The sequence below is a fragment of the Panthera onca genome, chromosome E1 (assembly GCF_046562875.1).
Source record: "Panthera onca isolate mPanOnc1 chromosome E1, mPanOnc1 haplotype 2, whole genome shotgun sequence".
NCBI classification, from domain to species: domain Eukaryota; kingdom Metazoa; phylum Chordata; class Mammalia; order Carnivora; family Felidae; genus Panthera; species Panthera onca.
The window spans coordinates 27626160-27651955 of NC_138352.1; the positions used below are offsets into that span (position 1 = coordinate 27626160).

At 48.7% G+C, this 25796-nt stretch overlaps 1 protein-coding gene across 1 annotated transcript; it reads right to left on the minus strand.

The window, feature by feature from the left end:
- Positions 1 to 1441: 1441 nt before the first annotated feature.
- GID4 (GID complex subunit 4 homolog) lies at positions 1442 to 25705 on the minus strand. The gene is made up of 6 exons (XM_060644997.3): positions 25408 to 25705; positions 20034 to 20093; positions 14619 to 14726; positions 6747 to 6848; positions 4627 to 4757; positions 1442 to 1783 (listed from the first exon to the last, which is right to left on the minus strand). Exons 1-6 carry the CDS (start codon positions 25594 to 25596, stop codon positions 1720 to 1722), a joined length of 654 nt encoding a protein of 217 aa, XP_060500980.2. The 5' UTR covers positions 25597 to 25705; the 3' UTR covers positions 1442 to 1719.
- Positions 25706 to 25796: the final 91 nt, after the last annotated feature.

Sequence of the window (25796 nt, forward strand, 5' to 3'; positions counted from 1 at the left end):
GGGGCAACGTTTTGGGGCTCCAAAACCCTGGCCTCACCAGATGGGTTGGTCTCACCTCCGTACAAAGCCTTAGGACTACGCATCCTAGGTGTCCCGATGCCCACTGACTAGAATCCCAAGTACTTCTCCTCTAAGGTTTCCCCGACATTCAGTCTCAGTAACATACAGTACATGTGTCGTCAAAAGGAAAGTCACTTGTTAAGAATAAAGCGTTTCCCTACACCGCTCATCTAGACCGAAGGGCCTTGTGTGTCCTTACACCGCCCGTGGATCTGCAGCTTGCAGCTGGTTGTGCTCCCGTGGGCTGTAGCTTTCTGTCTTGTGTTCTGAGTGAGTCTTGTAAACCGCCAGCAAACGCGATGCCCCCCAAAGCCCGGCCTGTCTCTGCGGTCTACCACTGATGCCAAACTATTAAGCTTTTTAAACATTAAAAAACAACAACAAAAAACAAAAAAACAACTCCCCCCCCCCCACCCACCCCAAACCACACCCCACCCCAACCCCACACCCCCACACACACTTTGGCACGTGAGCCTTGAGTTCTTCGAGCGTGTTCGCGTTCCCGCCCCTCCCCCACCCCAACATTTTAGAGTTGCTGTTTTAGGAGAATGACGGCCCCTTCTGCTTGACGGAAAAGGTCGCCACGAAGCACTGCTGTTCTGAGTAGCAAAAGGAGGAGGTACAAATGCTAAACTGGCCCCAAAAAACAGCTCTCAAGTTTAGCACTAGAATTTATGCAATGCTGCAAAACTTTTGTACCAGGATGACTAGTTTTAAACTGCTGGTTGATTAAATATACATTTACATATAGATATAGGTATAAAAATTACTAAGTCAACATTTGCTGTTTTCAATGTGAAAACGATAAAAATGTAATTCTGAATAATTGTGCATTTGCCATAGGGTCCTTGTTAAAGGGACCATAAAAATAATTTTGTAATAAAAAAACTCTTTTTTTTTTTCTTTTTTCTTTTTTTTTTAAGTTTAGTATTGCCCTCAAGTTCAAAAGTTTGGAGCAAACGTGCTGAGTAAGCAGGACTGGAATCCGTTCCTGCCAGGGATCTGGAAGCCTGAAATTTAGTGATCCCCGATGGCAGGCCCAGAGAACCTGGCAGCCACTGACTAGCTTAGCGTGACCGCTGCAGGGCTGGGCAGTGCCAGCGGACCCCGTTAAGCAATCGGCCTCCGCCTCACGTTTCACTGGCGGGTGCTGCTGGTCACCGATTCCCTGCGCAGAGCTCTGGGGGGGGGGGGGGGGGGCGGCACACGTGTGCTGGGGCTCTGCCTTCTCTTGAGCTACTGGGGGTGGGGGGCGCAGGGCTGGGGCCTGGGCCGAGACCACTGAGCACCAAGGCTGAGGGTGACTGGGGGGCTGACCTTCTGCTCGGCTGGAGGTGGGGACGGAGGAAGGAATGGGCCTTTCAGTGATACAGAAGTTAGCTGTGCAGGAAGGAAAAGTGCATTTAAGGTAGCTTACAACAGATTAAGACCAAACTGCCACAGAGAGGGAGGAAGCACAGAGAACACTCCCTCCACCTGCCGTTGGTTGGCCATGCTCCTTGGATTCTGTGGGTTAACATTCATGCTTTCTGATGCGAGTCTGCTCGTGAAGAAACAGGAACACACTGGTTCTCCTGGTTCTGGCAGGTACACGATTTTCTTGGCAGAGTTCTTTTTTTGCCAAGTTCAGTTTTATTTGGTTCCTGCTCTGAACCGCTGTCACCGGAACTCGTAGATGGGTGCGCTGTGTTCGGGAACGTGAGTTAGATTGAGTGACTGATACCTGCAATGTGGGAAAAGAGAGAAACGGGAGGCAGTCTGAGCATCCTGAAAACCAAACAAAGGATGTCCAAAACTCCCTCCCTGCCACCGGAGCGCCTGACGGGCCACTTTCTCGGACCGGAACGCAAATTCATCTCAGATCTCGTCAGCTGAACCAACTCTGGTTTTATTTGTTTCTTCGGTTAATCCTCCCGAATGGGGGTAAGAGGAGCTGTTTTTAGGCCTTTCCCTTTTGCTCTGACCATGAAGCAACCATGGTACGTCTTGTAAAAGGAGAGGCGGAGTACGCTGTGGGAGAGATGCAGACCGAGGCCCCCCCCGGGCCTCATCCTCACCTGCCATGCTGCCCGGCCTCCCACGGCCAGCACCTCAGCTCCCCCGTGTGTCAGGCTGGAGCACCCTCGGGACCTCGCGGGTAACACAGGCACACCCCACTTCTCATGCAATGCAAACAGGCCATGGAAGAGAGAACTTCCTCGCTAACCGTAAATCTTATTTGACCCTTTGGCTTCATTTTCTCGCCTCCCTAGACACGGCTATTAGACTTTGAGAACATCAGAGCCCTGACGTGTATGTTTCTGCCCCGTCGGCAGGCTGCTCCGAGGAGCTAAGCAGATGAAAGGGAAACAGCGGCCGGGACAATCCACACAAGGGGATGATAACCCCCAGGCACAATCCGAGCTGATGGGGTAGACGTCAGATCTCCTCTTACTTGTTTCACAGAGGAGTGAGGAGGAGCACAGGAACAAGCAGTTTATTTCTCAACAACAGCAAAAAACAAAACAAAACAAAAAAAATCAAGAAAAGATGATGCATTAGCCATCGGAATATGTGAATCAAAACCACACGACGCCTGCAGATGCCGTACGCGCTAGGAGAGCTGTAATTGTAAAGACATCATAACAAGCGTTGGGAATGATGTGGAGAAACTGGAGCCCTCGGGCCCTGGTGGGAATGTACCAGGGTGCGGCTGCTCTGGAAAACAGGGAGGTGGTTCCTTAAAAAGTTACAGAATTCCCATATGACCCGGCAATTCCACTCTTAGTATCTGCCCAAAGGAACTGGAAGCCGGGACTCGGATGCTTACACACCCTCACTCACGACAGCATTATTCACAACAGGCAAAAGGTGAAGACGACCCAAGTGCCCAGCAACTGATGAACAGAGAAGGAAAATGTGGTACAGTGGTCCCCCCCCGCCTTATCTGTGGGGGATACGCTCAGGTACCCCCAGCGGATGCCGAAAACCGTGGATGGTACCGAGCCCCGTACGTATGGTATGGTTTTTCCTGCACATACATACCCGTGACAGAGCACAACTTATAAATTAGGCACCGTAGGGGTTAGCAACAATGACTAGTCAGCAAATAGAACAACTGTAACAATCTACTGCGATAAAAGTTATGGGAACGTGAGCTCTCTCTCAAAATGCCTTATTGTACCGTGAGGATGGGAGATGACGAAATGGGGGCGGGAGGAGACGAAACACGGAGTGACAGAGGCGCTGTGACGGGCTGTTAGGCTACCACTGACCTTCTGACACTGCCAGGAGGACGATCGTCTGCTTCTGGGCTACAGCTGACCGCGGGTAACCGAAACCCCGGAAAGCAAAACCGCAGATAAGGAGGGGCTACTGTGGATCCAGACCATGGAAAGTTATTCAGCAACAAAAATGGGGAGTGCTGACACCTGCTGTAACGAGGCTGAAGCTTCAAAGGCCAGACACAAAGGCCACATAGTGTATGGTCCCATTTATATAAAATATCCAGAACGGGCACATCTACGCAGCGAGAAAGTAGATTAGTGGTTGCCTAGGGCCAGGAGGGGATGGGGAGTCGGGCTGATGGTCAAGGGGTTACGAGGGTTTCTCCCTGTGGCGATGAGAATGTTTTAAAATTGACTGCAGTCATGGCTGCACAGACCACTGACCTGTACAGCTTCAATGAGCAAACCAAATAGTGTGTGAATTATCTCAATAAAGCTGTCATTTAAAACAGGATATAACATGTTTTGAAAACTCATTTGAAAACTGAACAACTACTGAAACCCTAAGAGTTGTGGCTCTCAGAGGCGCTGAGACTGCACTGAGCCACGGGCACGTATTTGCAGGTATCACTGTGCTGCCACTGAACAAGGAATTTGAGTCAAGCTGGGGTGGCATCACTTTTAAGTCGCTGAAGTGTGAAAAATTTGGAAGGGAATGAGGGGTCTCTACATTCAGAGAGGAAACCAGGTATTTTATGATATGGTTCATTCTTCAGGTACAGCCGGGTGCTTTGAGAAGCAGCGAGGAGGCAGGAGATTCCCCCCAAGAGGTGACAAAAGCTAGCGCCTGAGGTGGCATTCAGTCCTTCACCTCAGGTGAGACACAGGGCAGGACCGCCAGCTCCACGGGGGGACCCCAGGTCACCAGACCGAGATCAAGTGCATGTGGGGCCAGCATCTGAGGAATGTGGCCACAAAATCGAAAAGGCTGCTGGCAGCAAAATTCACCCCAGCAAAATTCATAGTTGGATTTTACATTTTAGTTACTGATGAAATTTGGGAGGAAATACAAGAGCAGCGAGATTGGAAGAAACGTTGCTGATAACACAGAACTGCTTGAAAGCTGTCAGCAATGCGTTCCTTTATCTACACTTCACTTTCATCTTGTTTCCTCTGCTCCGTGTAGAGGGACGGGAGCCCCTACACCAGCAACTGAGGTCGCTTGGAGAGGCCCTCTGCATGCAGACAGAGCATGAAAGCTATGCAGAGACAGGGGAGAGGTCTTCTTTTGGTTGGGCAAGCCAAGGGAGAGCCAGGGGGACAGCAGCAAGCCGCCCCCTGCGCCTCTGGGGTTCCTTACCATTCTGAACTCCTATGGTAATAGTAGCCCTCTATGGAGGCTGCCGACTTCTGGAAGCAGATGTAATAGAACCCAGCAAAGGAAGCACCGCTGATGTCTTTGATCGTGTGGTCTGGGACCAGGAACTGTTCCTGCACACAGACGGAGGAGGTTAGTAACCGACGGTGTGGCCCGGCCACCTCTGGCGTTCCTCTTTAGCCTCCAGGTGCTTCTAAGGTTCCACTGTCACACGGCCTTGCCCAGACTTGCTGGACAATGGCCAACATGTGCGTTTCAACCCAACCTGCCAATAGCATTCGTGTGTTGCTCGAGTATTCTCGATGCTAACACAGGAGCCTGTGTCTTGAGCTCACTGAGATCAGCAGTGAGGAGAAGGTCCTATGGTCTACATATCTCATAAGTGAATCGATACCTACCTACCTTTCAGAGCCCACAGACAGAACCACCCAGGGAGAGAAATTCTCTGCTCCACCCCAGGAACTGGTGCTAGGTTCCTGATCACCTCTAGAACAGCAAGTCACTTCACTCTGAAGGTGAATCACACCCCATAACACCCCATAACACCCCCTGAAAAAGCTCTACGCCTCGGCGACAGCCATCAGAACAGCACCTTGGGAAGAGGCAAGCTTGTTATCTCTGGCTAGAGCCAAGCTGAAAGGACCTACTGTCCCAGTAAGATGAAGTCGGTGGCCCCAAGGCCCCAGGAGGTCTCCTGAAGGCCCACAGTGAGTCACCCTGAGAAGTTCTTTTTTTAAAGTTTATTTTGAAAGAGAGAGTGGGGGAGGGGAAGAGAGCGAGGGAGAGAGAATCCCAATCAGGCTCTGCACTGGCCGTGCACAGCCCGATGTGGGGCATGAACTCACAAACCTCGAGATCATGACCTGAGCCAAAATCAAGCCACCCAGGTGCTCAACTCTTTTTTTTTTTTTTTTCCAAAACACTCTCATCTTTTCCTTTCCTAAACCTCTGAATGGTAGTTTTTAAAATTAATTTTAAAATAAGAACTTCGGAGGATACTTCTTCCAACATGTTATTTCACTGGCACACTTCCCACTAGATGGCAAGCTTGCAAGGGCAGGACCCCGCTCTGACTCTCCACGCCTGGCAAGCGTCCACTCAGAAAGTGATGATCCCCCCTCCCCCCCCCCAAAAAAATTAGCTATACAAGCTAAAGATTGGGAATCACTGGGACGCCTGGGTGGCTCAGTCGGTTAAGCGACCGACTTTGGCTGAGGTCATGATCTCATGGTCCATGAGTTCGAGCCCTATGTCGGGCTCTGTGTTGACAGCTCAGAGCCTGGAGCCTGCTTCGGATTCTGCGTCTCACTCTCTCTCTGCCCCTTCCCCGCTCGCTCGCGTGCTCTCTCTCTCTCTCTCTCAAAAATAAATACTAAAAAAAAAAAAAAAAGATTGGGAATCACTACTCTAAATGATTGGCTTTTCGGAAAGCTGGCAAGATTTCAAGACAAAACGGCTTTTCCCCGCAGATTGGGGACCAGGGGTTGGAAGCGGGTGTCCGTTCACACAGTGATTTCACAAACTGGCTTCATGATTGTGCTATCCTGGAGCTGGAACACAGTAAATACCATGCTATCAAAACAGGGAACACAAAAGCCTTGTCAGCCCCAAAGCCAATCTATCGAGTCCAGCCAGATGCAGTTCTCTGAGGGCTGGTGAGTGGAAAACCCAAATTCCATTCCTGGTCCCTCATTTCCTGAGCTGGAGGGAACCAGACAAGCTGAGACAGCACCGAGCCTTCAGCAAGGACGTGGTGAGGGAGCGGTCCCTTAAGGGGGTGTCGTAGCCTGTGGCTGAGAACCGGAGGTGATGGGTGACTGACTTTGGTTCTCCCCTGAATCCACAGGACACTTGGGAGGACTCCACGTGGACGGTCAAAGGTACCGAGGGGACCACCCCCTAGCCACGAATTCGTCAGCTGACCACCAAACAGTTTAACCAAAGAGAAACCATCTGGGAGGGCAGCAGTCTGCCAGAGTGGCCTGGAGCTGTGCCCGCTTTCCGTGAGCGTTAAAGGCACCGCATGAGGACAGGGCAGATGGGGCGGTGGGTCCAACGCAGGCACTGGCACAGCCAGAAGACCGCCTGGGGTGGGGCCTTACCTTCCACCTCATGAAGACATAATCTCCATTCTTCAGCTCTTCGTAATCAAAGTCATCTGAATTAAATGATTTTGCATACTGATAAAAAGCCAGAAACTTGCCCTGAAAGCAAAAGACACAGCATGAGAACTGATCTACGGAGGGAGAGGCTGGTGTCAGAACGACCCTTCTGTGTCCGGCGGCGACTGCCTTTGCAAACGCGTGCCAGTTGCTGGAGGTGGCCTGACCAGAGCAGCAAAGGCCGAGGCCTGGAAGGGGAGCCCAAGGTCCCCACCAAAGACCTCAGAGCTGGACTCCAGCTGAGTCATCATGGGGCTAAGCCTGCATAGTTCATGTTGTCTGAGGAAAGGCCCCGGGTTGGGAATGGATGCTATTCTGGGGGGCCCGTTCTCAGGACACCTTTGCACAAAGCCAGGAATGACCAGTGACATCTCTGTAAGGGAGTCAACAGTAGCAACAGAATCATGCAGAACAACTGAGAGCCAGCATGTCTCACCGAAGGGGGAGAGAGGGCTTACTACAGTGGGGTCCTCTGACAGAGTAGAGTGGCTTGGGGCCAGCTAGTGAAGAAGAAACAGGAAGTGGGTAATATACGATTAATTTCTTTTAAAAAACGAGACCAGATGGACTTCAAGATGTATACAAAGCGGTTATCATCAAGGCAGTATGGGACTGGCACAAACACAGACACGCAGATCAAAGGAACAGAATAGAGAACCCAGAAATGGACCCACAAACGTATGGCCAACTCATCTTTGACAAAGCAGGAAAGAATATCCAATGGAACAAAGACAGTCTCTTCAGCAAGTGTTGCTGGGAAAACTGGAAAGCGACATGCAGGAGAATGAACCTGGACCACCGTACACAAAAATAAACTCAAAATGGATGAAAGACCTAAACGTAAGACAGGAAGCCATCAAAATCCTCAAGGAGAAAGCAGGCAAAAACCTCTCTGATCTTGGCCGCAGCAACTTCTTACTCAACACGTCTCCGGAGGCAAGGGAAACAAAAGCAAAAATGAACTATTGGGACCTCATCAAAATAAAAAGCACAGCGAAGGAAACAATCAGCAAAACTAAAAGGCAACGGACGAATGGGAGAAGATATTCGCAAATGACATTACCAGATAAAGGGTTAACTCAACACCCAAAAAACAAATAACCCAGCAAAGAAATGGGCAAAAGACATGAACAGACACTTCTCCAAAGACATCCAGATGGCCAAACCGACACACGAAAAAATGCTCAAAATCACTCATCATCAGGAAAATACAAATGAAAACCACAATGAGATACCACCTCACACCTATAAGAATGGCTAACATTAACAACTCAGGCAACAACAGATGTTGGCGAGGATGCAGAGAAAGAGGATCTCTTTTGCGCTGCTGGTGGGAATGCAAACTGGTGTAGCCACGCTGGAAAACAGTACGGAGGTTCCTCAAAAATTTAAAAACAGAACTACTCTATGACCCAGCAACTGCACTACTAGGCATTTATCCAAGGGATACAGGTGTGCTGTTTCGAAGGGACACATGCACCCCAATGTTTACAGCAGCACTATCAACGACAGCCAAAGTATAGAAAGAGCCCAAATGTCCGTTTATGGATGAATGGATAAAGAAGATGTGGTATGTATATACAATGGAGTATTACTGGGCAATCAGAAAGAATGAAATCTTGCCATTTGCAACTAGATGGAACTAGAGTATTACGCTAAGTGAAATTAGAGAAAAACAAATATATGACTTCACTCATATGAGGGCTATAAGATACAAAACAGACGAACGTAAGGAAAGGGAAGCAAAAATAATATGAAAACAGGGAGGGGGACAAAACAGAAGAGACTCTTAAATATGGAGAACAAGCAGCGGGTTACTGGAGCGGTTGTGCGAGGGGGGATGGGCTCAATGGGGAAGGGGCACTAAGGCATCTACTCCTGAAATCATTGTTGCACTATATGCTAACTTGGATGTAAATTTAAAAAATAAATTAAATATATTAAAAAAAAAAAAGGGACACCAGAAATAGATTACAAAATTGTGTCTCATGATCCTATTTTTATTTAAAAAAAAAAAAGAGGTCAATACTTGTTTTAGCTTCGGTATTATTATTATAGATGATTTTTTTCCTTTTGTTTTTCTACTTATTCAAACGCTTAAAAACAAGCATGCGATAATTTTATAAGAATTACACCTTAAATAAAATCTAAGATACAGAATTATTAACCCATAGAATTTGTCACACATGTATTTCTATCCTCAGTAGATTGAGTTTATGGAATCTGGACTTTATGGTACCACCATGATACCAACTTTATCATCATTCAGAAAAACCTGAGCATGAAATAATATAGTGCCTCTGAATCTAGTTTACAGGGAGTCCAGTTTTATTTTTATTTTTTTTTATGTTTATTTAGAAAAAGAGAGAGAGCTAGAGCATGAGAGGAGAGGGGGAGAGAGGGAGGGAGACATAGAGTCTGAAGCAGGCTCCAGGCTCTGAGCTGTCAGCACAGAGCCTGATGCGGGGCTTGTACTCATGAACCACAAGATCATGACCTGAGCCGAAGTCGGACGCTTAACTGACTGAGCCAGCCGGGTGCCCTGGCAGTCTTGGTTTTATTGCACTTCACTTTATTGCTGTTTGCAGATGTTGCATTTTTTTTTTTTTACAAACTGCCAGGGTTCCTGGCAACCCTGATCGAGCAAGGCTATTGGTGCCATTTTCCCAACAGCATTTGTGTCTCTGTGTCACATTTTGGTGATTCTTGCAATATTTGAAGCTTTTTCATTACTATTTTATTTGTTATGGCGATCTGTGATCAGTGATCTTTTTTTTTTTTTTAACGTTTATTTATTTTTGAGACAGAGAGAGAGAGCATGAACGGGGGAGGGTCAGAGAAAGAGGGAGACACAGAATCTGAAACAGGCTCCAGGCTCTGAACTGTCAGCACAGAGCCTGACGCTGGGCTCGAACTCACGGACCGCAAGATCACGACCTGGGCCGAAGTCGGACGCTTAACGGACTGAGCCACCCAGGCGCCCCACAGAGATCTTTGATATTACTATTTCAATTGTTTGGGGGCCCATATAAGGCAGCAAACTTAACTGATAAATGTTGTGTGTGTTCTGACTGCTCCACTCACTGGCTGTTCCCCCATCCGTCTCTCTCTCCTCAGGCCTCCCTCTTCCCTGAGACGTAACAATACTGAAATGAGGCCGATTAAAAAGCCTGCGATGGCCTCGAAGTGTTCCAGGGAAAGGAAGAGTTGCACGTGTCTCACTTGAAATCAAAAGCTAGAAACAATTAAGCTTAGTTGAGGAAGGCATGTCGAAATCCAAGAGAGGCTGAAAGCTTGGCCCCTTGCACCAAACAGCCGTGTTGTAAATGCAAAGGAAAAGTTCTTGAAGGAAAGGAAAAGTTCACTCCAGTGAACATATGGATGATAAGAAAGCGAAACAGCCTTATTACTTGTCTGTTTATTTTTAAATGTTTATTTATTTATTTTGAGAGGAGAGAGAGAGAGAGTGCACAAACAGGGGAAGGGCAGAGAGAGGGCGAGAGAATCCCAAGCAGGCTCCATGCAGAGCCCGTTGCAGGGCTCGATCTCATGAACCATGAGATCATGACCTGAGCTGAAGTCAGGAGTCAGGAGCTTAACCAACAGAGCCACCCAGGCGCCCCCTCAAAACTGCCTTATTACTAATGTGCAGAAAGGGTTAATGGTCTGGATAGAAGGTCAAACCGGTCCCAATGTTCCCTGAAGTCAAAGCCTAATCCAGAGCAAGGCTGATTCTTCTCAATTCTGTAAAGGTTGAGAGAGGTGAGGAAGTGCAGAAGGAGAGTCTGAAGCTAGCGGGGGTTGGTTTGGGAGGTTTAAGGAAAGAAGTCATCTCCATAACATAAACGTGAGAGGTGAAATGTCAAGTGTTGATGCAGACGCTGCGGCAGGTTATCCAGAAGATCGAGCTAAGATAACTCATGATGATGGCCACACTCAATGAAACAGCCTTCTATTGGGTGAAGACGCCATCTAGGGTTTTCATGGCCAGAGAGGAGAAGTCAATGCCTGGCTTCGAAGCTTCATAGGACAGGCTGACTCTCTTGCTAGGGGCTAATTCAGTGGGTGACCTGAAGTTGAAGCCAATGTTCACTTACCATTCTGAAAATCCTCAGGCCCTTAAAATTTTATGCAAAATCTACTCTGCCTGTGCTCTATTAATAGAAAAAAGCCTGGATGAGAGCACATCTGTTTACAACATGGTTTACTGAATATTTAAAGCCCACCGTTAAGACCTACTGCTCAGAAAAAAAGATTCCTGCTTACTGACAATGCGCCTGGTCACCCAAGCGCTCTGGGGGAGACGTACCGTGAGATTAATGTTGTTCTCATGGCTGCCAACACAACACCCGTTCTGCAGTCCATGGGTCAAGGGGCAGTTTCAACTTTCGAGTGTTCTTATTTAAGAAGTATAGTTCCTAAGACTATAGCTGCCATAGATAGTGATCTCTCTGATGGATGTGGGCAAAATAGATTGAAGACCTTCTGGAAAGGGTTCACCATTCTAGGTGCCATCAAGAACATTTGTGATTTGGGGCGCCTGGGTGGCGCAGTCGGTTAAGCGTCCGACTTCAGCCAGGTCACGATCTCACGGTCCGTGAGTTCGAGCCCCGCGTCAGGCTCTGGGCTGATGGCTCAGAGCCTGGAGCCTGTTTCCGATTCTGTGTCTCCCTCTCTCTGTCCCTCCCCCGTTCATGCTCTGTCTCTCTCTGTCCCAAAAAGTAAATAAACGTTGAAAAAAAAAAATTAAAAAAAAAAAAAAAAAAAAAAAAAAAAGAACATTTGTGATTTAAAAAAAAAAAAAAAGAACGAACATTTGTGATTCATGGGAAGAGGTCAAACAATCAAATATCAATGGGAGTTTGGAAGAAGCTGATTCCAACTCTATAGATGACTTTGAGGGATTCAAGACTCCAGTGGAGGCAGACAGGGCAGAGATGACAAGACAGCCAGGGTCAGAAGCGGAGCCTGAACGCGTGACCGATGGCTGCAACCACGGGATGAAATGTGAACGTATGAGGAGTTGCTTCTGATGGGTGAGCAAAGGAAGTGGTTTCCTGAGATAAGATCTACTCCTGGTGAAGATGCCATGAAGATTGTTGAAATGACAACAAAGGATTTAGAATATCACGTGACTTCAGTTGATAAAGCCGCAGCAGGGTTTGCGAGGACTGACTCCAGTTTTGAAAGAAGTTCTACTGAGGGTCAGATGCTATCAAACAGCATCCCGCACCGCAGAGAGATTGTTTGTGAAAGGAAGAGTCGGCCAATCGATGAGGCACACTTCACTGTTCTCTTATTTTAAGAAATTGCTACAGCCATCCGACCTCTGGCAACCATCACCCTCATGAGTCAGCAGCCATCAACATCAGGTGAGACCCTCCACCAGTGGGGCGCCTGGGTGGCTCAGTTGGTTAGGCATCTGACTCTTGATTTCAGTTCAGGTCACGACCTCACCATTCGTAAGACTGAGCCCTACATCAGGTTTGGCTCTAGCAGCGTGGAGCCTGCTTGGGATGCTTCTTGCGTCTCTCTCTGTCCCTTCCCTACCCCACACTCTCTCTCAAAATAAATAAACGAAAAAAAAAAAAAGACCCTCTACCAGCAAGATTGGGACTTGCTGAAAGCTCAGAGGATGGTTAGCATTTTTTAGTAATAAAATACTTTATTTATTTATTTTTTAATTGAAAAAAAATTTTTTTTCATGTTTTTATTTATTTTTGGGACAGAGAGAGACAGAGCATGAGCAGGGGAGGGGCAGAGAAAGAGAGGGAGACACAGAATCGGAAGCAGGCTCCGGGCTCCGAGCTGTCAACACAGAGCCTGACGCGGGGCTCGAACTCACGAACCGTGAGATCATGACCTGAGCCGAAGTCGGACGCTCAACCGACTGAGCCACCCAGGCGCCCCAGTAATAAAGTACTTTAAAATTAAGGTATGTACATTGCTTTAGACACAATGCTATCGCATACTTAACAGAGTACAGTGTAGCATAAAGGTAAGTTTTACATGCACTGGGAAACCAACAAAATTCATTTGACTTGCTTTATGGCAATGTTTGCTTTGTTGCAGTGTTCCGGAATGGACCCTGCAATATCTCTGAGGCAGGCCTGCATCAGGTGCTGCAAATCCCTGACAGACAGAGGTGCAGTACAGAGCTCCAGGAGCCCCACATGGGCATCGGGGACTCCTGCATGGGCTGGGAGAGTTACGGGAGACTCTGAGTCCTGCACAGGTCACCAGACTGCTGGGTGAAGAAGAGCCCTTAGGCCCAGCTCCTGGTCCTCCCCCATCTAGCATGCCGGGAAGGACCCAGGGAGGCCTTCTTAGACGCTCTTTCACTCAAAATATTTCAATTTAGCCTAACAGAGGTAGGAACAGATATTTCCCAGTATTCTAATGGAAGTCTGGAAAATTAAGAGTTGCTTTCTATGTATTTAATTCGTAGCCAACCTAACTTAAAACTGACTTTTCATAGAGTCTCAAAAGACCTTGCTTTTTTGCAGAACCAATTTGAGCTGGGAAACAAAGCAGGATGGGAGACAGGCCGTCATTCGGTACAAGAAAGATCGGGAAGATCGTTCTCACGGGGACTGTCTGGGAGAGGAAGGAGCCACCTCGTGAGGGGTCGAGCCGTGCAGGAAGAGCCAGCCTTGGGCAGGGTGGGGTCAGACGGCACCGAGGAGCCCTCCACCACTTTCTGATGCCCGCACGACCGTGTGCCTCTCGGGCTCCCCAACTGAGTATTTTTTTTTCAAGTGTATTTATTTTAAGAGAAAAAGAGAGAGCGAGCAAGCAGGGGAGGCGCAGGGAGAGAGGGAGAGGGAGAGAGAATCCCAAGCAGGCTCCGAGCTGCCAGCGCACAGCCCGACGCGGGGCTCCAACTCATGAACCATGAGGTCATGACCAGAGCCAAAACCCAGAGTCGGACACTTCACTGACTGAGCCACCAAGTGATCCCCCGACTGAGAATCCCCAGAGACTTGGCTCTCGTTCATTCTCTAGTATTACAGTATTCTCTAGTACCCTCTAGAGTATTACGCAGTATTACGCAGTATTCTACAGTATTCTCTAGTATCACGCAAATGACTTTCAGTTCTATTTGCTACAATAGTCAAAACATGTAGCTCACCAAAAAATGGTTTTAAAAGCTTAAATTTAACTGAAACTCAACATTTGAGAGATGTTCCTTTCCTATCTCAAGTAGGAAACATTAATAAGCAAAGCAGCTCATCTATAGTGATGTTAACCCAGACGAGGGTCTGCGGTCAGGAGTTTTCTCCAAGGAGTATCGTGCCAGAATCAGGAGACACTTGAAGAGCCGGGTGTGAGTGGCAGTGGGAAGCACGAAGAGTTCTAGAATCTTCATTACTGACACAAGAATTTCTGGTGGGTGTAGAGGGTGAGCACATTGGACTTCCCTAGTGTTAAACCAAAATTCATCATCGCCCTGGTCAGCTAAACCGGAAGGCTATTTTGACAGGTAGAGAAATGGATTTTTGAAGACACAACAACTTGTGTGAAAGCCAATGAAAAGACTTGAGGGCAGTGACGATGAGTTGTCTCCAAGTGCTCCCTACTGGTGATCTAGAACACACTCCACTTTTGACACCGAAAAGCAGGGGCACTGGCATTTCCGGTGACATCCTGATGGTACTTCAGCTGAGCCTGGGTGTGTCCATCAGGAGCTGGGGTGAGAAGCCCAGTGGATAGGTGAGCAGGACGGGGCACAGTGATAAGACCCCGAGAGCTAAGTCTCTTGGCTTCCCGGCAGCGCGTGGGCGGCCCAGAGTGGACCCAACACCTACTCACCCAGTGTTTCCGATCAACGTCTTCGTCTGCGTCCCACTTCCGCGTTAAGAAAGGGTGTTTTTTGCTAATTATTTCTCCTTCGAAGAAGGTCGTGAGAGTTGGATACTCCTATGGTAAAAACCCAAATACCAAAACAAGATGTTGAACAGCAGTTTTAACCTTTCCCAAAGGAAAAAGCAACCTTGCTCTTTAACTTCTTCCTAGGACTTTGAAAAAATGGTCTCACTGGCTAAGCAACAACCCTTTGCCGATGGCTGTGGAGTCAGCTTGAATTGGAGGTGCCCACAAAGTCTCTTGGACGTTATGAACTCTGCCAGAAGCAGAGAACCCTTCCCTGACTTCGTTTGTTATGTACTAATCACTCGAAAAGAACCTGAACAAGTAAATTCTGAGTATTCTAGGATACAAAGCAGATGGTAACTAAGTTGACTTTACTTTCCAAGAAAAACACCCCAGGAGGCTCCACAATCACAGCATTTACAGCTCAGTCTCCCTGACGCCATGCCCACTGGTTCTCAAACTAGCTCAGTCATTTGTCTCCTGTGCCCGTCCGGGGAGTGGGTTTTTTGTGTTTTTTTTTTTTTTTGGTTGTCATTGTGGTTGTTTTGTGTTCTTTTTTTATTTTTTATTTATTTTTTTTTCTTTTTTCAACGTTTTTAATTTATTTTTGGGACAGAGAGAGACAGAGCATGAACGGGGGAGGGGCAGAGAGAGAGGGAGACACACAATCGGAAACAGGCTCCAGGCTCCGAGCCATCAGCCCAGAGCCTGACGCGGGGCTCGAACTCGCGGACCGCGAGATCGTGACCTGGCTGAAGTCGGACGCTCAACCGACTGCGCCACCCAGGCGCCCCTTGTGTTCTTTTTTTAAAGAATACCTTGATATGTTAGAGTAACATTTAATTTTATCATATGAACTAAGGCAATTTATACTAGGGAAAATATACATAAATCACGTCTGCAATGGAAAATCACAACAACGGGAAAAAAAACCCCACAAAAACGGGAAAAAAATAAGCTGTCATCCTAATTGGGTGCTTAGAATGCTCTTGTCAATTTTATTTGCTATTTGTTCATCTGCTAAGAAGAAGGCACCAAAGATTCTGAAAAATACTAATGGAAGAAAAAGTTAACAATTTAATAAGTCCACCATTTCTCTGCATTTGTAAAACCCAATCAACTGACTGACCAACTAGCCAACCCTTCAGCCCAGCCTGCCAGCCTCTGGTGCTTCTTGGAAGCACGGTAATGGTGGTCAGTGGCCTGGCAAACCATGGGTTACAGTCTTAATGTCCTTGGGACTAGAGGTCCCACTTTCTTCTTCAGACACTATGTATGCCCCCCTTATTCTGCATCAAACATCTACGTGTGTTTAAAATCAATCTGTTCTGGGGCGCCTGGGTGGCTCAGCCAGTTAAATGTCTGACTTCGGCTCAGGTCATGATCTCGCGGTTCATGAGTTTGAGCCCCGCACCAAGCTCACTGTGGTCGGCGTGGAGCCCACTTTGGATCCTCTGTCTTCCTCCCCCTCTCTTTCTCTCTCTCTCTGTCTCTCTCTCTTTGCCCATTCCCAGCTCATCCTCTCCCTCTCTCAAAAATAAATATTAAAAAAATTTTTATGTAATAAATAAAATAAAGTAAAATAAAATAAAATAAAATAAAATAAAATAAAATAAAATAAAATAAATCTGTTCCAATGGCTTTGCTACTTCTCTTGGCTTGGCCTGCCATGATGTAGCTGGGGACGTCGCTAAGAGATAGCAGCTCCCAGGAAAGAGTATGGCCGCCCGCCCGCACAGGAGCAGACTGAAGGGGCCTGCTTCACTATCCACCACCGAGGCTGGCAGCTGTCTTCACAGTGAACTCTGAGATACATAACGCCCCCACCCCCCACCAAACCTCGACCCTTTACCCCCGACACGGTGGCCGGGTTCCTCGTTCAGGTATTTATATATACGGAGTGAAGAAATTAAAGAGATTTCCTAAATGGGAACCTGATTTTAAAGGTATAGATAAATTATCCTCATCTGTTTTAGGAAGAACTGCTAAGGGAGAAACTTCTGTATCGGTACCTGACTTGAGATTTTAAATTATTTTATTTTAATGTTTCTTCTTTGTTGAGAGACAAAGAGAGACAGAGCGTGAGCGGGGTAGGGGCGGAAAGAGGGAGACACAGATTCCGAAGCAGGCTCCAGGCTCTGAGCTGTCAGCACAGAGCCCGACGCAGGGCTGGAACCCACAAATCGTGAGATTATGACCTCAGCCGGAGTCAGACGCCTAACCACCTACGCCATCCAGGCTTGAGATTTTAAATGAAAAGCTATACATATTGATTTTCTGAGGTTTTAACTTTGTTTAGCTTCCACAAGACAGAAAAGAAGGAAATGATAAATGGGCCCTCTTACAATACAAAGAAAATACTTATGGTTCAAATAGAAAGTCTTCCTAGTGAGCTGATTCTGCACTGCCGTCTCTCCAAAAATATCTCAGGCAGTGGATAAGGGTGACTGCAAGGTACCCCCGAACTCTGAGAATTAAAATAAAATAAATACTGCCTAATGAGTGCGAGTCAATATGTACAGAAGTTACCAAAACCACGAACTACCTCTCAGGGCAGGACCGGGAAATTTAAGCACTTGACTACAGCCAAAGTGGCGGTAACGTATAAACTCAAAGGAAAAACTCTGTCTGCGGGAAGGTCGTCAAAAAAACGAGTCAGAGAGAAGAGACATGGCTAGCACCCCCCACTCTCACCCCCAGAACAGGCGTGGGCTTACTACAGTGGGCCAAGCAGTCGTGGCATTTAAGTCGTCCAAACCACTCCCCGCACGGTTAACAGGCCCACCAAAAACTCTCCAGTAATGGGTCTGGCTTTCCGTGTAGGCCTGCCTTCTGGGGGGATTAACACCCACTGGCTACTAAGTCAGAGAGGACTTCTGGAACGTGCATGTACCTCATTTTAGAAAGGAGTAAATGAGCATTCTTGTTTATACATCAGTCCTGCTGAGTTTGATTAGCGTGACCTTTCTCCCTGGCCTGGCTCAGAGCAAGTCTAGCACAAGCTCAGCAGAAGCTTTCAAACCTGTCTAGTGAGTGAGTGGAGGGCCTGGCCGTGACTCTCCCAAGGCTGGGCTCCTAGGCCCTGTGCCAGCTTCTGGGCCTCCCTAGAAATGTCCCTTCTTTCTGCTGGTGGCGGGCTCAGAATTGCAAAGAAAAGGCTACCTGATGCCCATTCTTCACAATTCTGGGATTCCATTTCCACAAGGCACACGAACTTTGTAAGAACTGTGCTCGTTCGTGAATGTGAGGCAGCCAAGAGACCAATGATCTCCAACTTAATAGTTAATTTTCCATGTGGTGTACAAGAGGAAGACTATGGCTAAAACTCAACCATTTAAATGCTTTTATTAAAATCAATTACATATTCGATATCCTAACAACTATAAATGTTAAAGCAAACAAACACGAACAGCTGTATTTTAGAATACGGGTATAAAGTCATTCAGAGAATCCTCACCCTTTCTGGCATTTCAGTGATCGTGTCCAGTGACCACGTACTGGATTTAGAATTTCAAAGGTGAGTCCATAGTTGTACCACACCATGACTGTACTAGAAGCCAATGAACTGTACATTTTATTTTATTTTTTTTAAGTAGGCTCCATGCCCAACGTGGGACTTGAACTCACGTCCCTGAGACCAGGGACCATGTTCTTCTGACTGGGCCAGCCAGGCACCCCCTGCATCTTACATGGGTGACCTGTGTGGTATGTGAACTGTATGGCAGTAAAGCAATTAAAAAGGTTGTTAAAAGAGATGGAATCCAAAGAACCCTGACGTCCTAGGAGCCTCGGAAACACAGCCACCTCTCTCCAATTCAAGGCCACTTGAGCGCCACACCTGAGTCCACTGCGCAACCCGGCGCAGACCAGTCTGGGGGGCCATGTGCTTGTGAGGCCGCTCGTGCGCAGGCGGGAAGAACTGGCCAGGAGGATGGTCTCCTCATCCCTGTCATGAGCCTAAGTCCCCTTCCCGAACTGGCCCCAGCGAAGGGCCGAGCTAGCAGCTCCTCAGGGAGCCTGCTGCTCATGACTCAGAGCTTCCCCCACCTTGTTAAGGTTACCTGCTCCTGATGGAAACGTCACAGAGGTTCTGTACACGGTTTGGGGATTTTTAATGCTACCTGCCATTTCCGTGCAGCTTCCTATGACCAGAGTGGCTGGTTCTAGAATCAGTGCTAACATTCCAGGTGACAGATGTTGCTGGTTTCCTTATGAAGTTAAGTGTTCGTGTTCTGTGCTCAGTGAATGCATCTGGCTGCCTGTTGTACGAGTTGGGTATACTCTATTCACTTTGTTTCCTACTACCGCAAACTCAAAGGCTGGAATCCTTCATTTTGCCTTCATTTTCTACCCCTACTAGCTTGGGTAACGTTCTAGAAGGGAGGAGTAGTTATCTTTTCATGTCAACACCAGACTTCATAGAAAAGTCTCAAACTTCCAATAGAGAAGCAGAACCGGATGGAATCAAAGAGATGGAAACAATGGTTTCAAGACAGAGGATGGTCTGTGCCTTAGTTAGCACCCCCCCATTTGTATTATACTATAGTCTAGACCTCTTACTCTTACATTCTTTCTTTCCCACTAGGATAAGCCCCTTGAGGAGACAGAGCGGGTATTTTTCATTCTTATTAAGGCCATGGCACCAGTAAAGGGCAAAGCAACAAGGTCACTCTGACCTTTCTATGGCTCTGTGGAGCATTTCTCAACACTGCTGGGCCACGGAGACAGTGAGGAGTGATCAGGCCACAGGGCTCTGCAGCCAGGTCGGGCTGGAGTCAGGCGGCCAGTCCAGCCCCCTCCTTCTTCTTCCTGTTTACTCACCAGCAGGAAAACAAAGGATGCTCTTTCTTGTTTTCTATATTCCCAGGAGTTCTGAGATGTAAAAAGTTGGTTCAAGGAAAGGAAAACAGTCTACATTTCCATAGCAGCTACTCCTGTTAGAAACTGGATGATGACTTTTTCATTGTTCCAGTGAACTAAAAGGTTTAAGGAATTCCAAAGACCTTGGCTCTGGAAGGATTAATGCTTGCCTTAGAAACCTTAAAACTTCCGACGGCAGGTGAGGAGGGTGGTAGCCATGTTCTTACCACATTTTTTTTTCCACGAAAGGATTAAAAATGAAATCAACAGTGTTGGTAACAACACGATGTATTTATAAACTTCTACAGATTTGTGACTCTGTATACTTTCCAACAGGGCACATGAAAACCACATGCTTTGAGCTCACTGTATGAGAACGACACTTAACAGGGCACTTTAGTCAGGCCTCAGAGTTGACTGCTGGCCCTTCACACTCTGAGCACAAGGAGCACGCGGTCCACCTTCCAGTTCTAGTTCGTCTGAGTGAGTGCTTACCTCAGTAAGGCCTTTAATCTTCAGGTACCCACAAAGGTAAGAGTTCCCCGTGTCCACATGCTGGAAAGAAAGGACACACAGCCTCATTACAAACGGAGGAACCACTGGGAGACCAGCTGGGGCTGCTGCGGAAAACCATGTGCCCGGCTGTCAGGGGCCAGGTGGGCTGAGGGAGGCCCGGAGGTTGGTGGGCGCCTAGCACGGCCAGGGCTCACCTGCCTTTGAGACCTTTGTGAGTCCCCTCCGCCCCGCCCTGCCCCCGTGCCTGTTCAGAAGCTACCTGATCTCAGGACCCTCTCAACCTCCTTCAGCTGAGTATCTTGAGACCAAAGGGCCTTTCTGGAACAGTGGGCCCGCTCAACACGGGTCTCCGACTGGTCTAAAAAATGTACTCCTCGCCCATATTTATACTCAGCACAATCCCGCATTATTTCTTTACGAAATGGGCAGCGTATCCCAGCAAGGCATCTTAGGAAGACCTCTCTGGCAAAAATTGCAGTTGTGAACCAAGACGCTGACCCCAGAATGGAAAATACTGTGAGGGGCCACGCTGCCCATTTCATATATGAATGCTTGTGTCTCTTGATGAAGAGTTAGGAGCCTAAAATAAACAGGGGTAACAGGCAACATAGATTTTGAGGTGTAGTATGTACCAATTACGGGTTGCTGCGACATGGCCCGGTACCTACCCTACAACCAAATTCCTACTTTTCCATGCTGGCAGGGCCCAGATCCTGTTCTGACACCTACCCTGCCCCCACAAGACCCGATCAGCCTGACGGGTGCAAGGCAAACCCGTGCCCCTGTCCCCTTGTGAGTCATCAGTTTAGGGGTGAGTGACCCGATTCTGACCAATCAGGTATGTGTGTAAGTCTCCTGGGTGCTGCTGGGAAAGACTGGGGCTTCCAAAGAGGCTCTCTTTCTTCCCGTGACGGTGGCAGCACCTGCACGCGGTGCCCAGGGCAGCCACGTAAAGACCCTGAGGGGAAACAGGCCGGGAAATGCCAAGGGGAAGCACGGAAACGTGGAAGGAAACGGGTCCCGGCATGAGCCAGTGTGGAACCAAGCCACCTCCAGGCTTCTTGTAACCTGAGATGACAGGTTCACCCCTGCTTTTAACTATTCCGAAAAGGGTATGGCTACCTACAGCTGAGTGCACCCTAAATGAGCCATTTCACCCAAATCCGGATGGACTGATCCCCAACAGGCAGATTTTCAGATTTCATGCTGGTTGGGCTCACGGACAAAGCAAACCCCCGGAATTAAAGCAAGACAAAGCACCCCGGTGCCGCAGCACGCGGAGATTTTCGTGTTAAGCGAGGTCTCATTTTAAGCAACTTGGAGAGTCTGGTGGTGTTTATCAGGTCTGGGGACTTAACGACTTCCAGTTACACCAGAAATCAAATACCAAGGCCATCTTTAAAAACTGTAATGAATGCAGTCAGCCAGATGAGGTCAGCACCAAAGCAAATGGGCTTCGATAAAGCTAAAACGCTCCCACAGTTCGGTGCTGGTGACAAAGGTATTCCATGTGAAAACCGCCCAAGCATTTAAAATATCCTCATCTCCGGGCCTCGGCGCTGGACGTCATCCAAAGTGGCTGATCTGCACTCACACGGTTCAGCAAAGAACTTTCATTAAAAGACACACAGCTCTAACCTGAGGCCTTAAATTTCACATATGCAATTCTCACTGAATTCAATATAGTTTGGGGCTTCACAGCTGCTGGAAAGGGTATCAGGTGGCCAGGATACCTGCTAATGAGATTAAAAACTGAACTGTAAATTGGCTAACATTTTGCGTGGATTATCACGTGCCTGAGAATCAGAATTGCAGTTTGGCCTCCGTTCAACCACGGGTCTCTCCCATTCTGCCCAAATTGATCTTGGTGATGGGGGGGTGAACTCATATACACTACGACGCAGAGAACTTTCACCAAACCACGGACCAGCATCTCCATGGGAAGGATGACAAGGCAAACGTTAGGCAAGGAAGTCTGACAGCACAGCTGTGTCCAACAGCTGCTCTTTTTAATATGCTGTCACGGTGACCCTGGCCTTCACGTTACTCTTGGCTCTTGGGATGGCAGAGGAGGAACAGAGTCGTCAAAGTAACAACAGCAACAACAAAAACCTAGTCAGAATCTCACGAAGGTCTGGGGGAGCTCTTTAAACTGGAATTTCGAGGAAAGAAAGGGCTCCAAAAAAGCACAGGAAAAGATGTGCAACATCGTTAGCCAGTAAGGAGATTCCAATCAAAACCACAATGAGATAACCACCTCACACCCACTAGCATGACTACAATCAAAAAGATGACAAATAAATAGCAAGTGTTGACAAGGCTGTGGAGAAACTGGAACCCTCATCGCCCGGTGGGGGGAGTGCAAAATGACGTAGGCACTTTGGACGTCGGTCTGGCAGTTCTTTAAAATGTTAAACATAGAGTTACCATAGGACCCCGCATTCCACTCCTAGGTTTCTACCCAGGAGAAATGAGGACGCGCCTACATAAAAACTCGAAAAGGAATGTTCACGGCATCACTACTCACGAGAGCCAAAAAGTGGAAACAACCCAAATATCCATCTACTGCTCCAAGGATAAACAAAATGTTGTACGTCCATACAATGGATTATTATGCACCCACCCCCCCAAAATAATAAAGCACTGACATGCTATGACATGGGTGAACGCTGAAAACATTATACTTGGTGAAAGAAGCTAGGCACAAAAGGTCACATAGTATACGACTCCGTTTAATACAAAGTGGCCAGAATAAGCAATCTTAGGGAAAATAAAATTAGTGGCTGCCTAGAGTTGAGAAGGGGTGATGGCTAAGGGGTGGTGTTTCTTTTGGGGGTGATGGAAGTGTTCTAAAGTTGGACTGCAGAGATGCTCACCCAAGTGCGTGACTCTACTAGAAACTACTGAAATCGTACGCCTTAACTTGGGTGGACTGTATGATATGTGAATTATATCTCAATAAAGCTGTTATGAAAAAAAGAAAGCAAGCAAGCGAGCAAGCAGGAAGGAGGCTGAGGTATGAAAGGCAGAACTATTCTAAGAAGGCTGAGTCTAAGAAACTAGTCCTGGCTGTAAAACCAGATGATGGAATAAGTCACATGCCACTGACTGTCTCAATGATGGACAAACAGGTCACCGGCCCAGAAGTAGGGCAGCATTCCTGGGCATGACCACCGCTCCCACCATCAAGACATCCTACTGGAGTGGCTTCCAGCCATCAGCCAGGTTTCCGCTCTGGGCTACCCTGAGACCAGTCACGCGCCAACTCAATCACCACGTACACTGCTTCGCGAGGAAATGGGCATCTGACAAGACTTCAGAAACAACACACCCATGACAGAAGGGGGTGGCTGCTGTAAGAACCACAGACAACTTCTCTTTGACACTTAGCTACCCTTGCCAAGTCGTCCCCTACCACCTCGGAAACCATCAAATGAAACAATGGGTGCAAATTCAAGATCATTCCAAACATGACCCACAACCAAGGATCTCACTTCCAGAATTTTATGATTTGTTGCAGAAAAAAAAAAAAAAAAAAAGCCTTTACTTCATAGTAAATTCTCACATTTTAAGCAGAAGGGAAGAGGGATCACCCTATCATAGATCTAATTATGGAGAACGAATGGCTCAGTCATAATAGTTTTCCAGTTATAATAAATATCATGGCTCATGATAGCAACTTAAGTTTACAGACCAAAGATACGATTAACGTGATGTTTTCCCAATCAAAAAAAGAGGAAACTGTTGATTCCCGCAAAACAGTAAGAAAAAAGAGGTTAAGGATGGCCTGCTGTTAGCAAAAATAAAATGTATCCCCATTGACTTTAGGGTGGGAGACCCACTTGCTCAGAGGAGAGGCTGTTTAAGATTTAACATTTTTAAAGAGCCAAGGGCACATAAGGAAAAGACACGGCTTACGTTCTGTCCTCATGCATGGGGGCAGTAAGGTGGCACACTTAGGCCCTCAGAGCTCTTGTGAGGCCTTTCAAGGGGCCAGACATTTGGAGGGGCTTTGGGGAACAGCCTAGGAGGTGGGGCGTCAGGCCAAGGAAAAAAGGGGGCAAAGGGAGGAGGAAAGTGGGTCCTGAGGCAGGCAGGGGTAGCTATGGAGGAACAGTTTTGCAGGGAAGGGGGAGAGAAAGGAGTAATAACTACTGTTGACCTCCTCCCGCTGGGAAAAAAATATCAAGTGTGTTACCACTTGCATGAGAGGGGTGAGGTGCGGAAAAGGGCCAGAGTGGGTAAAGCTGAGCTCCAAAGCTATCAGGGGCTGGCAGCAGGTACTTAGAAATTCAGGTCAGACGGGGGGGAGGTAGAGAGACAGCAAGGAAATACTGTGTGAGAGATAATGCTGGGTGAGTTCGATTTCCCAGCACATGGGTATCAGACACCGGGAGGAAGCCCTGGCTGTGTAGATAAAAGTTAAGACCATAGAAAGAGGGTCCCCTGGAGCCAAGGAGAAGGAAGATGAAGGTAGGGGTTGGGGAGGTATGGGGACACAGGTCAGGGAGACTGGGAGGGGACTGGAGGTGGCCAGAGAACGGAGATAGGGAGCATGAGAAGCCTAGAGCAGGAGGCCTGGGGCTGCCGGCAGCTGGTTGCCTGTGCCAGTTAGAGACCGGGGGACAGTGGGGGGCCCCAGGAGGCAAGATCGTAACAGACTGGGAGGAGCTCCAGCCAGCAGCACCCAGGATGTGAGTGCCTGGTCTTGAGGGGGAACCAGAGGCGAGGAATCAGTTGTGGACTGGGGGCTCTCGTGCTCAGGGGCTAAGGGAGGGAGGATGCTCCCAGGTCTGAGGGGGCACTAGGCTCTCCCAAGGAAGAAATCCTGGGAGGAGGGCCCCAAGGTTTGAGGATCCCTGGAACTGAGGAAAGGGGAGGGGTGGAGGATTGTCTCAAGTCTGGGATAATTTGACACGGGCCCAGACATGGCTAGGGTTCCCAGGCAGGAGAAACCAACGGAGAGTTCTTCAGGTTCTGGGAGGGACTGGAGGGAGAGCTGATCTTGGGGCGACAGGTCCTGGGGAGGAAGGACTCAGGTCTGAGGGTGGCCAGTCACAGGGGGCTTCCGGATCCCAGGCAGGCCGGTCACGGGCTTCGAGTCTGGGAGAGTGTTCAGGGTCGGCCAGGAGCTGCCCACGACAGGCTCCGGTGTGAGGGGCAGGTCAGGGTTGGGGCTTGGAAAGTGTGAGACACCAGCTGGGCAGGTCCCGGGGGTGAAGCGCCTGGTGCAGGAGGCCCGGCGGCAAGGGCCTGGTCCGCGGCTGCGGGCTCGAGGAGCCGGGGGCGGGCACGGCCAGTGAGCGCCGCGAGGAGGCCCTCGGGCCCCGGCCCGGCGCGGCCCGGCGCTCACCTGCAGCACCACCTCTACGTCGTACGAGTTCCCCTTGCTCTTCTGGTGGCCGCGGAACTTGGAGCCGCTGTAGAGCAGGCTGGTGGCCACGCCGGGCTGCTGGGTGTTGATGGGCGGCGGCGGGATGAGCGAGGCCGCGGAGGCGGCCGAGGCACCGGCCGGCGGGGGACACTCGGTGCGGACCGGCATCGCGGGGTCCCCCGGAGCCAGGGCTGGGGGGAGGGGGAGAGGAACCGCCGCCGCCGCGCGGGAGCCGAGGGGGGTGGCAGGGAGGGAGGGGCCGGGGCGCGCACGCGCAGGGTGGGGGCGGAGGGGGGGACCACCCGCCCGCCGCCTGCGGACCAAGCGCTCCGGCTGCCACCGGGACCCCGGGACCTGCGAGCAGGGCC

Excerpts from the sequence above, each read along its gene's own strand:
- GID4 (XM_060644997.3), bottom strand. The coding sequence starts at position 25,596 with ATGCCGGTCCGCACCGAGTGTCCCCCGCCGGCCGGTGCCTCGGCCGCC. Across the intron at positions 4,758-6,746 it reads ATGTCTTCATGAGGTGGAAG|GAACAGTTCCTGGTCCCAGA; the intron begins GTAAGGCCCCAC and ends GTCTGTGTGCAG. Across the intron at positions 1,784-4,626 it reads TACCATAGGAGTTCAGAATG|GTATCAGTCACTCAATCTAA; the intron begins GTAAGGAACCCC and ends CCCACATTGCAG.